At 45.6% G+C, this 15,146-nt stretch overlaps 1 protein-coding gene across 1 annotated transcript in view; it reads left to right on the forward strand.

Moving 5' to 3' along the window:
* CPPED1 (calcineurin like phosphoesterase domain containing 1) overlaps window positions 1-15,146 on the forward strand; it is an 832,655-nt gene that overhangs the window by 525,244 nt on the left and 292,265 nt on the right. The window contains exon 3 of the mRNA XM_086941424.1: window positions 6,070-6,492. Coding sequence (XP_086797550.1) covers window positions 6,070-6,492 — 423 coding nt within the window. The remainder of the gene's footprint in view (window positions 1-6,069; window positions 6,493-15,146) is intronic.

Raw genomic sequence — 15,146 nt, forward strand, 5'->3', positions numbered from 1 at the left:
TCACTAGACTAGACCACCTCTTTGGATAGTCCCATTCGAGTTGAGGACGTATTTTCAGCTATCGCCAGGCTTCAGCTCCTTAAAACCCCTGGCCTGGATGGTTTCACAGCCATTTGTTATAAAACATTGTGCCCCATTTTAGCCCCAATACTGACACGGCTACTCAGCGCGATCGGAGACAGCTCAGACATGCCTCCTATGATGCTCATGGTATCAGTGGTAGTCTTGCCCAAGCCCAGCAAGGATGGTAGGCACTGTGCCTCATATAGGCCTATCTCCCTGTTGAACATCAATCATAAAATCTTTACTGAGATATTGGCGGCCAGGCTGGGCCCGTTGATGCCTGGATTATTAGATCAGATCAGGCTGGATTTGTGGTGACGAGACAGTGCAGCGATAACACCAGGAGGCTGCTCCACCTCCTGGACAAAGCGCACCACCAACCAGTGGAAAGTGTTGTGCTATCTGTCGACGCACAAAAGGCGTTCGACCGGGTACACTGGCCCTTCTTAGAGACCACTTTGGAGCAGTTTGGGGTAGGGAGCCATTCTGCAGATGGGTGCTCAGTGGATATAGGCACCCCTGAGCCACTGTTCGAGTGAATGGCTTCACGTCTGACCCCCTTCCCGATTTCCAGAGGCATGCAACAGGGCTGCCCGCTCTCCCAGCTCCTGTTTGCCCTCTATATGGAGCTGTTGGCCCAGAGGGTTCGGGAGAATCAGCTGGGTTCTTTTTGGAGGGGAGAGGCACACCCTTAGCCTGCATGCGGACAATACCATTGCCACGCTGGAGTCCCCCGAGTCATCTGTCCCAGCCTTTCTCGCTGAACTGGAGGAGTTCTCCACCACCTCTGGCTTTCGAGTAAATGTGTCCAAGTCGCACACCTTGGGTTTCTCTTTGCAGCTATCAACTATGGCTGCCCTCATCCAGGCATGTCCAATCAACTGGGACCAAAAAACCATCCCCTACCTAGGTATAATGCTGGCCGTTTCAACCGTAGAGACAGCCTCCCTAAATTACACACATTTATTAGCACAGATACGACATATCTGTGCTAATAAATGTGTGTAATTAAGGGAGACTGTCTCTACAGTTCAAACTGCCAGCATTATACCTAGGTAGGGGATGTTTTTTTGGTCCCAGTTGATGGGACATGCCTGGACGTGGGCAGCTGTAGTTGATTTGATGTGATTTATGATTTATAAAGTGCGTGATTGCGCATGGGCATCTTGGCGCTAAGTAGACATATGAGACCAGCTAGCTTCAGAAATGTTAACAAGCCTGCAGTGAACAGCCATGTTTTTATCTCCTTTCTAAATGAGATTAGCGAAGAGCTGTTTTTGATTGTCGTTGGGAGCATGTTCCATGTCCTAGCTTCGTTTAGCAGAAAACTCCTCTCTCCCCACCGGACCTGTTTACATCTAGGCACCTGAATCAATTTTTGATGACTGGATCTCAAGGTCCTGGTTGGCTCATACCATTTCAGATGATCTTTCAGGAACTGAGAACCCATTCCATGGAGGGCTTTATATATCAGACACAAGGATTTGAACTTTACTCTTTTTCCAGTTGGGAGTCAGTGGAGATCTCTCAGTCTATCCGCTATTGGTTCATACTTGGGAATGTCCAACACCAGCCTAGCTGCTGCATTTTGTAAACTTTGTAGTGTTGCCAGCTGCTTGACCTGGATCCCAGCATATAGCGCATTTCCGAAGTCTAGCCTAGACAGGGCCAGTGCAGTGACCACTGTTTTGCACGATTCCTGGGGAATGAACGGTAAAAGCTTCCTGATCATTTTCAGAATGTACCAGATGGAAGAGGCTAATTTATTAGTTTGTGCCTCATATGTCAGTTTAGTGTCCAGAAGTATCCCTAGGTTTCTAACCTTATTGACTGGGGATGGGCGCTGGCCCAGGCTATCAGGCCACCACTCCTGGGACCAGGTTTGCATGTCTGTCCTCAGCAGCATGATTTCGCTTTTGTCCCCATTTAATTTCAGGTAATTACCCTGCATTCATTGGAAAATTTGTTCCATGCATTTCTTAAATCTGTCAGCCGTCTCTTTGACATTGTTAGTAATTGACACCACAATTTGTGTGTCGTCAGCATAAGAGAATGGGAGAAAGCCACAGTCCCTTATTATTGCTGCCATTAGGGCCAAGTAAAGGTTAAATAGAGTGGGACTTAGCGACAACCCCTGAGGTACACCGCATGTTGAGCTGAAAGATTTGGATTTTGTCTCTACCCGCTCCACCGTGAAAGTCCTAATACACAAAATGCCTATGCACACACTCGCACTGGTCATTTACATTGGTGTCTGTACACAACAAAAAACACAATTGTCGAACCAAAGACAACAAGATTAAGCAGATTCCTCGACACTAGGTATCCATGAATTTCAAGGTTTTAATCGTTCCACAACCAGTCGACCTGTGTTTCGTCGCGTTAGGAACAGAATGTTCGCGACTCCTCAGGGCTTGCATGTACAGCGTAAACCCAGTATAGGTCGCTCCACCAGTGATATTTCCGACCCGGCGGGGCCCGTGACCGTCCTTAGCCAGTTAATCACGTCTAAAGACGTAATGATAGACCCCAGTGCTTGTGCATCCTCCGGGCAGTCTGAAAAGGTGGAGACTACGTGGATTGGTAGTTTCGGTGCTGCTCAACGTAAATAACGCTCTTGCAACGACTTAAATTGTTCGAAAAACCCGGGAAACTTCTTGCACAGCCGGGAAACTACCAATCCACGTAGTCTTGTTAGCCTAACTACCTGAAGAATCTGTTCGGTAGACGGTGGGTGAAAATGGAATGAGTGGTCACTTATAGGTGGTGAGAGGCAGTCATTCCGTTCCCTGTTGGGTTGTCTAGAAGCAAGATTAACTGGCCTTTTAAAGAATTCATATACCCTACCAACTTTGTCTACGAAAAACTGGCCCAGGTTATTGCAGAACTCTGACCTAATTTTATTAAGCGCAGAGTTGTACATTTTTGTTAATTTTTTGACTGTGGAGAACAGTTCTTTGCTCGAGTCTTTTGCGTCCTCTATTTTTTGAGTGAAGTATTTACTTTTTCTTGCTATTATTAATTTCTTGTAAATGGCCAGAGAAGTTTTGTAGTTCTCTCGGGGCCCCATCTCATAGTTCAGCCTCCATTTTTTCTTCTAATTTCCTGCAAATTTGTTTTTGTGTTTTTAGCTCACTTGTGAACCATGGTTGGGAAGGAATTTTCCTCCTTGATGTGTTCTTTTTTAGGGGAACTACTACTTTTATGGCATTGTCGATTCAGTGAGAAATTTGATTTGTAGCTACGTTACAGTCTTTGTCAAGTTCCGGGCTTGCCTTTGTTAAATGGTCCTTGAGAATAGGAGGGTTCATTTTTGACCAATTAGGAGAGAGGGTATGCTTATGGGGTGGTGTGGCTACTGCTGATGATTTTCCTGCTTTTATAGCGAATATTATTACCTTATGGTCAGACCATGTGACTGGTACGATTTCTAGTAAACTAATATTCTTGTTAGATGTGAAAATCCAGTCTAGCGTGTGACCACCTTCGTGGGTGTTTTGCGTTACGATCTGTTCCATATCTAGATTAGATAATGCATCTGTCAGTGTTGATAAACTGATGTCAGAGCTCTTTTCCAGGTGCAAATTGAAATCACCTAGGACAGTAAAGTCTGGGTTCTTCACACTAGACTCCAAAAAAGGGCTCAAGAGTTGTATTAGAGGTGTTTTTGCCCTAGGCGGTTTGTAGATCAGGAGGCCCTTAAACGTATCATTGTTGGTAATGTTTATTTGAAAATTCAGCACCTCACAATCAGGATCAGCAGGTGATAGCTGCAAAGAGAAACCCAGGGCCTGCGACTTGGACACATTTACTCGAAAGCCAGAGGTGGCGGAGAACTCCTCTACAGCACTGGCGCATGTTTGGCCTCTCGTGGCTGGGCTGGTTAGCAGCCCTTAAAATGAACATACTCCCTAAAATTCGATACCTCTTTCAGACTTTGCCTGTGGAGCCATCCCCGAGCATGTTGAAGCAGCTCCAGGCAGAGTTCTCATCATTTGTCTGGGCGGATGGGAAGCCGCGGATTAGCAGGGACATGAGTTTTAGATCTCCAGAAGTAGGGGGTTTGGGAATGCCCAACCTAGACTACTACTACAAGGCTACACAGATTCGCTGCCTATTGGAGTGGGCTCAACTGGAGTCCTAGAAGCACTGGCTTTTTATGGAGCGAGCATTAGCTGGGCAGCCTCTGTGGAAGATTCCCTTTCTCTGCAGAGCTTCTAGACCTTCAGAACTATATGACTCCCATATAGTGCGAGCCAATCTCAAAGCATGGGATGCCATGACCGCACGCAATGGCCTCACCACATTCCTATCGCCTCTCACTCCTATCACTAGTAACCCTGACTTTACACCGGGCCTTGATCAGGCAGCTTTTGGCCATTGGGACAAGGAAGGCCGCAGATCTATAGGAGAGTTTTTTAATGAAAAGGGTCCCATGTCCTTTGACATTTTTCAATCTGATCTTGCCATGCCAGAAACCGATCGGTACCACTATCAGCAGATACGGTATTGGGTGATGTAACCCCAGGTGCACCAGGGACCTGAGAGAAGGCTTACCCCCTATGAACGGTAGTTGCTTTCCAAGCAAGGTACCAAACAACTTATCACAGAACTCTATCACATCCTAAGCCCCCCGGAACAAGCGACCAAGGCTGCAGGCCAGAAAAAGTGGGAGGCAGAACTGGGGCAGACATTGACCCAGAAAGAATGGAGTGACATTCATTATAGGGCCTGACACGCAGCGCACAATATTTCCAGCGTAGAGTCTGCTACCAAGATAGCAACATACTGGTACCCCCCCAGGCTGAATAAGAGTGACCCCAGCCGTTCCTCGAGCTGTTGGAGAGGATGTGGAGTCGTAGGCACCATGTTGCACATATTATGGGACTGTCACATTCTTAAGGCCTCCTGGACACAGGTTTTGGATGAGATAGACCAACACTTCGATACCACTATCTTAACGTTTTCCGGAATACACCATCTTAGGCATCTCTGATAGACTTACATTTCCCCTCGAATCCCGCAATGGGCTGCAAATGGGTATAGCCCTGGGGCGGCACTACAGAATATATTGTCAATATGGGGCTCAGATAGGGCACCTTCAATACAGGGGTGGCTGCACAGGTTGTGATATGTGCTGGGTATGGAGCGTATCTCTTTCTCTCTCCAGCATCTTTTGCAGAATTGTGGCACCCGTTGATCGCCCTCATATGCTCCGAATTTCGTGAACTACCTCCCTATGTACATGCACCTACTGCGCCTCTCTGTACTATTGCAATATACCACCCAGCCTCAGGCCCACTAATTTGCTACTTGTCAGGCTTAGATACTTCCTTGGTAGCAACAGGGGTGGGGGAGAGGGGTTAAGGGTCAAGGGTGGTACAAGGGGGAGGGGGTGGTTCGGTTGTTTTCTTGATTGTTCTTGATGCACTATGTAGCGTTTTGATTGATTATAGGTCCACAAGCTGGGCAGTATTGCTTGATGCATCTTGATTTGTCCTTCTTGTCTTACAAACCAATAAAGAGATTTAAAACCTAAAATACCAACTCTAGTGTGTGTAATTATTTGGTGTTTTAGGGAGGTTTCAATCAGATGTTGGTAGAAAGTTCTCTAACAGGGATGTCTGGCTCCTAACTCCCTTCCTTATACAAGCTTAATTCAGTAGTATGTGGTGGGAGACATCTGACAGGTCTCCTCTCCTCTCCACTCCGAAGAAGTCAGTTTCCTGTTGGGGCTTAGTAAATCTCCCAGGTGTGACCTCAATGTTTTCAGAAAAACAGAATACCTAGCCTATTAGAAAAAAAAACATTACCAGCAAGTTATAAAGGTATATAATTGTAGTGCAACTATTTGAAGTAATTTAACATGGATAATAATGTTTGCACTGCTTTGCTCTATTTCCGCGTAGCAAAATAGGTATAAAATAAAAGCAAACATTTAAAGACATTTGCGTACAATACATAGTTTACAACAACCCTATAACAATTAACATTCTTGTTTTACAGGCACTCCATGGCAAAAGGAGCAGGAGCGAGATTTGAAGAATGTCCTTCAAAATATCAGTGAAGACGTGCCTTTGGTTTTTGTCAGTGGGAACCATGACATCGGTAACACCCCAACACCGGACACTATTGCTGCCTATTGTGAGAGTTGGGGAGATGACTATTTCAGTTTTTGGGTAGGAGGAGTGTTCTTTCTCGTGCTCAACTCCCAGTTGTTCTTCGATTCTTCCAAATGTGGCGAGTTGAAAGAGGCTCATGACCAGTGGCTTGAAGCCCAGCTAGCAAAGGCCAAAGAGCATAAGTGCAAGCATGCAATCGTTTTCCAGCACATCCCTCTTTTCCTCAAAAACGTCGATGAAGACGGAGATTATTTCAATATAGAAAAGACCCTTCGGCACGAGTTAGTGGAAAAGTTTCGAAATGCAGGTATTGTACCTTCAAAGCATAATCTATTTTCAAATGTCTGTTTTTCTCTGCATTTCCAGATAAACTGGTTCTTCAATTTTTTCCTCTTCTGCCTTTTTTGTGATCATGGTGGTTGATATTAATTTTGGAAACACTAATTTATCTTACAGTAGGAATTTGTTTGAGACATGATAATGCCATAATACATTCTTGTATAAACTGACAACGGGATTTAAATAGTATGGTTCATATTAAGAGTTTGGCGGATGGTATACTCTTCCCCAAATCTAGAATTGCAACTGCATTGTAGCCTATGGCACTAATAATACGGTGGTCGGCATATCTGCCACGGTTTGACGGAGTATCTTGTTCATTACATCCTAAATAAGGCCCTATATTTCCTCGATTTGGACAGCAAACATAGGAAGCCTAATTTTATTCAAATCATTGCTGTCTGAATCTCATTTGTTTATGTGGTAGATTTTGAAAAAGGTCTTTAAGATTTAAAATGTTTTTAAAGCTGGGAAACAGGGTTGGCATCCAGAAAGAAATATAAGCACAAACCCCACATTTATTGAAACTTGATGATTTCTTTGTAACTGTTTCTTTTTTGATGAAACATGTTTTTATTTCATCGTTGGTATAAAAAAGAATGAATTTCCAATACATATTGAAATTCATTAAAAATATGCATGCAGTATTGTAGCCGGCAACATTATCACACACCAATGTGTTCTTTTTCACAAATCTCTTCTAGAATGCAATAGTTCTTAACTAATAGCTTTAGAATGTGCATTGATCCATACTTCTCTGTAGGCTTCTTCAGATACAATATGTATGTTATCAATTATTTGGTTAAGAGCACCTTTAATAGTGTATTAAGTATAGAACACAGAGAGAGCATATACCTCATGAGTCAGGTTCTACCTAAGGGAGGCAGCCCATAACCACTCTCTACGTGCCCAAGCAAAAGCCCCAATCCTCTCCAAAACATGGAAAAACCAAAGTGCATTGGACTTGGGTATTATGGCATTCGTACTCTCTTCTGAATTAGAGAATTAGCCACACACCCCTGGAATTTACAGGCATGGAATGACCTTTTTGTGAACTCAACTGCAAAAACATTACATTCTTGTAACTTATTAGTCACATAAAGCATGCTGCTCTGCAGTAATACTAAAAATATTGCCTATGGTTGAGAAAATGCAAAGGGAGAAAATAACTTCTGGCCAAAACTCAAATCTGATGGAACAGTTTGTATACTGTTTTAACGAACGAAAACATAAAAATAATAAAGATATTTTATGGAAAAATACCAAACATTTTATAATTGAGCTTATAATGTTTTGGAGTATAACCTTTGCTTCAAGACATTTAGAATTCAGTTACAGCTAAATTATTGGCAAAAATGATCAGCCTCACACAGCTACTTATAGAAAGAGAGACATTTGGTTAAAACACATGAAAGTAATGGATGATGCCCTTGAAATGCTAAATTAGCAGTTGTTGAGCTACATTTATATTTTTATGACGAGATTCCCCATAATTTCTTCCCTTGTGTTTACTGCCTTTTAGAACTCAAGTCTTCCTGTTTTTTCTTGCTCACTGCCGCATACTCCAATTCTGTTCCTCGCCATTCACTTCCCAATGTATTACCGCTAGCTTTACTTACCCTTATTTTCTCACACCGTCACTGGTGACGATGACTGAAGCTCACAAGCTGAATCCCATCTTGGAAACAGCATTTGTTGTGCAACAGGCAAAGCGTCTGAGGCCTTAAGACATTCGAGTCTCCAGTTCTTATTTTTCCACTAGAGAATTAGGGACACGTGCTATGGGTTTCTAGTTTCTCAATACCTTCTCTGTATGCTGCAGTTTCACTTATACAAGGAGTATCTTCTGTTTAATGGTGCAAAAATATGTTACTATTTTTCAGTACTCCCTGTTAATCTATGTTGCATTCAGGCAGTATTAAGTCGAGGGGGGTGGGTGGCAAGGATGCCAGTGGGAGGTAAGCTGTACTGGGAAGCCTGGGCTATAAAGTAGGTGAGAATGATCAGATACTTGAACAAACAGGTCATGAGGTTTTATTTTTCCAAAATATGGTAATAATGTTTTAATATGAGAGCAGTGGGTAGCGAGTTTCACAACCTTGAATCCACAGAAGAAAATCTTCAGTTGTTATCTGCTGCATCTCCAGTGTTTCTAAGTGATAATTCGAACTTTGGCCTTAAATGTTTACCATTTGCATTACACCAGGTTCTGTGGATTTCTTTTGGGCTGCCAGGACCTCCAGTTGTACTGCTGTTCGTTGTTTTTTTCTTGCAGCTCTGTTGCTGTTGCATGGGCAAGGCCAGTGTTGGGTTTATGTCTCATTGTGTTTTTTTTTGTTAAGAGTACTTTGGTAGGGCTCTGTCTCGGAATTTAGCTGAGAACTATGGGGATATTGAGTTTCTGCTGCAAATATTGAGCATGCATTAAATATAGCTTCACAAGTTTTTCAAGGTTGTGAGAGTCAACGAGATGCCATTTTAAACATTGAGTGGTATTTCAAATATTATCTGGGTCAACTTAGAGCAGTTAGCAGCAATATCATCTAATCGTACCTGAAATAACTATGCGGTGAGATCAGGAGGACCCCTGGATCACTCTTTTATGGTGGACTACTTCCTCAGGATGCTCCTCATGCCAGGAACATGCTCTGCTGCTTCTCCTGAACAGTCACTCTTCCTACAGGGCTAGGCACACTTCTCCCCTCCATCAGTAGGCACACAGTCTTCTAGGCTCTTCAGGCAGATCTTCATTTCCGCCAGTAAAAAGCATTGACCACTTGTGATGTCTGCTCACCTTTGGGAGACTGGCTGTCAGATAGACACTTACCCTGGTAACACAGCAGCTCTTCTAGTATTCTGCAGAGAACTCTCTTTCTTGGTCGAGTAGAACATGTGACTGGAACAAAGTCGGGTGGTTTGGGTGGCACTTTTATACATATTTTTCAGATGGGATGTGAATCCACTGCCTTAAGCTTCAGAACTGGTTTGGGTTGGTTTATTTTTAAATATAATTTTCAGGCTGCTCTCCAGACACATCCTTTGTGCAAAGTGATAGCTTGCATAGCAGATCGCGAAAGGACTGATTCCAAATAGGTGTACAGTACTCACAACAGACAGAGACAAAATGAAGTGTGAGATAACTGTATCTGATTGTTATTATCCTTCCTGAAATATACAAAGGGGAGGTCCTGCCTGGAAGCTTCCTCGTCTCTACCATCTACCAAAATGGCAGTGCTGAGGAACAGCTAATCAGCAGCTTCTTGCTAACAAAGATTTCATGCTATTTCTAAAGGCAGCTCTGTTGTCCATCCTGCTCACTTCAGTTTCGGGTTCCCCCTCTTTCACCTACAGGAATTAAGGTAACACACTTCCAAGCTTTCCTCTCCCCCATCATATGCCATGCTACAACCAGGGGGACACCCAGAGTTATCCCTGGTGGTTGTTTCAGTACTCAGACTCTCTCACGCACACATATACTCCCACACACAGTCCTGGTACTATATGCGTGCCTCATGTTCACTATATATGCACTTGCAAGCAACATGCACACAGGTATCACCCCTTAGTTCTGAATTTCACATAACAGTGTGAAACTTTACTCAATAGTGGTCAGTAGCTTGGTATCATATTATAATTAGACAAATAAGCCATTTTTTCTGAACAATTTGCAAATGTGCTGCTTTTCAGACATTGCGACTTGGCTCCTCAAATGCAAACACATCAGTTCTACAAAGAGGGGTGACTTTGCCAGAAGAAATTACAGCTACAATTAAGGATTAGGTCAAATCGTAACATGTCAAAATTATTACAAATATGACCTCTGCAACAGTGTTAAACTAAAAGCACATTGGCTGGCATGATTAGTAACTTAATTAACAGTGGATCACCACTTCATTTCTCTATAAAATCAGGACTAAGGCTGCCGAATTCAAAGAAAGTCTCTGTACTACAAGAACCACTCAAGTATTGACCCAAGAAAACTTGGAGCTCTGAATCACCCAGCTCTTCAATGTTCTTTTGCAATGCCATTACGGAAAATACTGAGATGTAATAAAGATTAGATGGAGTTTATGAGTTCTGGAGCACCTTGATGTACCAACAATATTAGCAAAAAATGAGTAGCGATAATAGGAAACATGGACGCCCTGTGCAAATAGAACAGGTAAGAATCAACTGAACTAAGACATACATCGAAAAATAATATTTGTACTGCAATATGTGTTCAAATGTTTACTGAAAGTAAAGCCACCACCTCCCTTCTCCGCTTGTAAGAAATCTATTTATTACAGCTTTGCCATGATTTCCATTCTTCAACTGATGAATTATGAGGTGTGTACATAGTTACCAAAAGGGCAACTGTTATGTATGATACCTTCCACCAGCCCTGGCTTTCTAAGCAACGTTGCTTTGCATTCTGGAACTTTTAGTTTGTATTTTCCCTTTTATAAGTACGGGTTGACAAGTCCCATCATGGAACATGCATGAGTTTGACTAAAACCCCATTCCTAGCTGGGAGGGAGAGTGTGGGTCCACTTCTCAGGAATGTGTCCTTATCTTTCCGGAAATACTTTATTTAAAATAAGTTTCAAACCCGCCCCCATTTCCAGCTGCAGAATACTTCAGACAGACACGGGCGAGTTACTATGAAATACATTTTAAAGCGGCGCACTGCAGATTATCAAGCTACTAAATTCTAAATAGGATTTTCCCCCCATAACCCATCAGCGGTTCAAATGCAATGCTTTAAATAGTATTTTTGTACAGTTTCTTCGGGCAGAGGGATCCATACCAGAAAACTGCCACAGAAATGTGAATAGTTTTTATAGAAGCGAATTGTAGTGACACTTGTTCAGGCTCGCAGTACAATGGCAGCCGTGTCAGCGCGCATAAAAGAACTTCATACAGGCTGCACTGAACAAAGGCAGCACCAGGCTTTCCCCCCTCACGTCAGAACCAGCATCCGCCATTGTTTGATTCCGGATAGCTTTGCAGAAGCAAGATACGACTTAAACACAATTAACGAGGCACTTCCAGTTTCTTATTAATTAAACACGCGAAATTATCGGGGGATACGGCAAAACAGGGTAACTGAAGTGTGCTTAGCAAAACTATTGAAAGCGAACCACGAGCTCTCCCTGCCCGTTTCCTTAGTAACAGCTGCTTCTGTTTCCATTTTTCCCCCCTCGAAGGAGCTTCTTTGTGTGAGAGGAGAAAATGCTGTCGATAGGAGTACGAATAAACAGCTATCGGGTCCGGGCAGATACACAGATGTGCATTGACACCACTTATTTTCTGTTTGTGCTTTGCCCAGGAATAATCATTGTCAACGTTTGGCCAGTTCTGAATTGTGCTTGCATCCTGTTTTTACCTGCTGTGTATTTCGGCAGCTTGGAAATGCAGAGGGAATAATGATAACCCCAGTATAACATGCCATTTATTTTTGGGAGGGAGAAAGAGGGGCAAGCCAGACCGACAACTGTATTGTGTGTGAAAAAGGCCGCTTTATTGAAACAGGTGCACATCACAAACTTTATTAAACTGGCTCCCCACCCTACAAAACTAACACCTCTCTAAAGATCGAGTTACCTAACCCCTTGGTCTTTATCCCCCACTCCTACGATCCCCACATGATAAAAACATCCCCCACCCTGCAAAAACACAATACATGAAATGCAAATACAATACATAAATACACCATAATACACAATGTTATCCCATAACCTTTGACCTTCAAAACCCCCAAAACCTAACCTCCTATCCGTCTTCTTGCAACTGTAACTAATGAGCACCAATGTAACACCTCCAACCTGTTTAACCTTTCCCCTTTCCTGACACCAACTCCCCAATTTAACCTAACTACCAAAAACTCCAGCCAAACTTGGCCAACTTCCAATAACAACACCGCCACCCAGGAAAAGTCGGGAGGGTAGGTGGCTACACCGCCTCCCTACTTTACCTGCCCCCCCACCCCCCTCCCTGCACCCTCCAACCAGCAGACGTCCTTCTGACCTCTTAACGCACCCCCAACAACCGGGACAATACCTCGCGAAGCTCCAACAGGTAAAGATCCATGCCCATATGGGACAAATGGACACCATCACCGCTAAACAATTCCGGGGCATCATACCTGACATCCTTGTGCCAAATCCTAGAGAAACCCTGGTGCCTAAAGAACCTCACCATCTCCACATTCACCTTCCTTCTTGCTTTGTCAATTGCTTGTGGATGCACCACTCCCCTCCACACCCGACGCGGCACAAACTCCGTCCAAACCACCACACACCCTGACCACCTTCTCTTTATCTCCCCCAGATCCCTCTTCACGGCCCTCATAAGCACCAGACCAGTCTCCCTCACCATATAATTTTCCCCCAAGTGCAGCACTAAGACGTTAGGACACCTGCCCGCTACCACCATGGAGTTTAGCGTGGGTACCAATTCCCTCCACAACATGCCCCCTTTTCCCTTCCAATGTATGCTAAACACAGTAGGGTTGAAACCCAAGTTTTCTCCAAAGTAACTGGATTGCGCCTGCACCTGGGCCCTCCTAACAAACAAATGCCCCACGATCCAGACTGCCATGTCTCTGGCGAGGGGACCCCCCACCGAACCTAGAAAAGAAACAACAGTAAGTTCCCCAAGCCCCGATATCCACCGCGTGCTTCAAACGCTGGACGCGCCCCGTATGTATCGCCGATAACAGTCCGACGACCACCTGCCCAGCCGCATAATGTCCTCTCGCCCCTGCCCTTGCAGGTGCGCCTCCGACACCACACCGATCCTGAAAGAGTGGGTCCCAAATTGCTGCCCGTCCAGACCCACCCCCCTTAATACCTTGCGCAGGCCCGCCAGCAGTTGCGCCCCCGACACCCGCCGGCCATCTGCATGTCGAAACACAGCCCCCTCTAGACGCCCTGCCGTTTTCAGTCGCAATCCCTATCTCACCGGGCACCTACCCCCCGCCGCAACCGCCGGCAACAGCACCCAACGACCTACCCCCCTCTGATCCGTTTTCGCTCTCTGCAACCACAAACTCACATTCCCTTCCCCGAATGAGACCTCCGACCACTGCAGCCCCGCCTCCGTCCGTACGCCCTGCAACTCTGACACCCTAAAGGACCCCGCAAATATTCATACCATCAGTGTGGAGAACACACAGGCGCCCTCTGCGTCAAAACACACACCCGGCAAAGCGTCAATTACCTGTTCCAACAAACCCGGCGACAATGGCTGGCGGACCCTGCAACCCCTCCCCCACCCCTCTAACATGCGAGAACCTAGCTCCGACGCCGAAGGCGCTTACCCCCACAACAGCTTACCCATGAAAGCGACCCCTGCCAGTTTGCCTGCAATTGTGACCCGCGTGAGACCCATGTCAACTAAGTCGAGAATGAACTGAACCACATCCTCCTGCCTTTCCCTCCCCGAGGACCGCCATCTCTCCCCGGATTCCAAGAAATCCTCCCACGCCGTCAAATACGTCACCTTTGTAGACACCGCCAAGGACCCTAGAACCAGCTGCAACATCCTGTGTTGCCTACGTACCACATGTGAGGGGGGATGCTGGTCGGATCCCGGTCTGCATCCTTGGCTAAGCCACGGAATCTCCTCCACTGCGAACGAGACAAAGCATCCTCTATTTCATTGTCGACCCCGGGCACATGCACCGCACGAAAAGCAATGTCAAAACGCAAGCAGCCAAGCACAAACACACGCAACAGCTTCAACACCTGCACATCCCTGGCTGACTGCAGATTGACCACCGCCATGTTGTGTGCGTGAAAAGTTACCCTCCTGTGTGCCAGCAGCTCCCTCCACAACGCTACCCCCACAACGCTACCGCCACCACCAAAGGGAAAAAGTTGAGGAAGGCGATACTCCTGCCCCCCCGCCCCCTCCAGAGGCCACTTTTCGGCGCACCACTTGCCTTGCCAGTACAAACCGAACCCCTCGCTTCCTGCCGCGTCCGAGAAAATCTGCAGGTCCCAGACCAGAGCCTCCCCCGCTGCATGGGGATTCCATTGAAATGCTGTAAGAAAAAACACCACATCCGTAAATCCTCCTTGACTCCTGCGGGGATTTGGACATGGTGATGCGGCGGGTGCCTCCCCGCCAGAGCCCTGGCCAGCCTTCTACAAAAAGTCCTCCCCACGCGCACCACTTTGCATGCGAATTTAGGGTGGCCCAGCAACACCTGAATCTCCAAAACTGTAACCTTGGGTCGTGCCAAACATTCTTTCCAACAGCTCCAGCATGTGCTGCTTTTTCTCCACTGGTAAACGGGCCTCCATAGCCTCTGAGTCCAGTTCAATACCCAAAAAGGACAGCGCCGTGCCTGGCCCCACTGTCTTTTACGGCACCAGTGGCACCCCCTACTCCCTCATGAGCTCTTGGAACCTGTCCAGTGCCTCCTGGCAGTCCGCAGAACCGGGGGAGCCGACAAAAAAGAAATCATCCAGGTAGTGCGTGACACCTTGGTGACCTGTCCGATCCGTTAACAGCCACTGCAGGAACGTGCTGAAGCACTCAAAAAGTGCGCATGACATCGAGCAGCCCATTGGCAATGCTTTGTCCGCGTACCAGCGGCCGTCAAACTGAATTCCCGGTAGGCTCCAGTCGTCT

Source organism: Lissotriton vulgaris, chromosome 10 (assembly GCF_964263255.1).
Source record: "Lissotriton vulgaris chromosome 10, aLisVul1.2, whole genome shotgun sequence".
NCBI lineage: Eukaryota > Metazoa > Chordata > Amphibia > Caudata > Salamandridae > Lissotriton > Lissotriton vulgaris.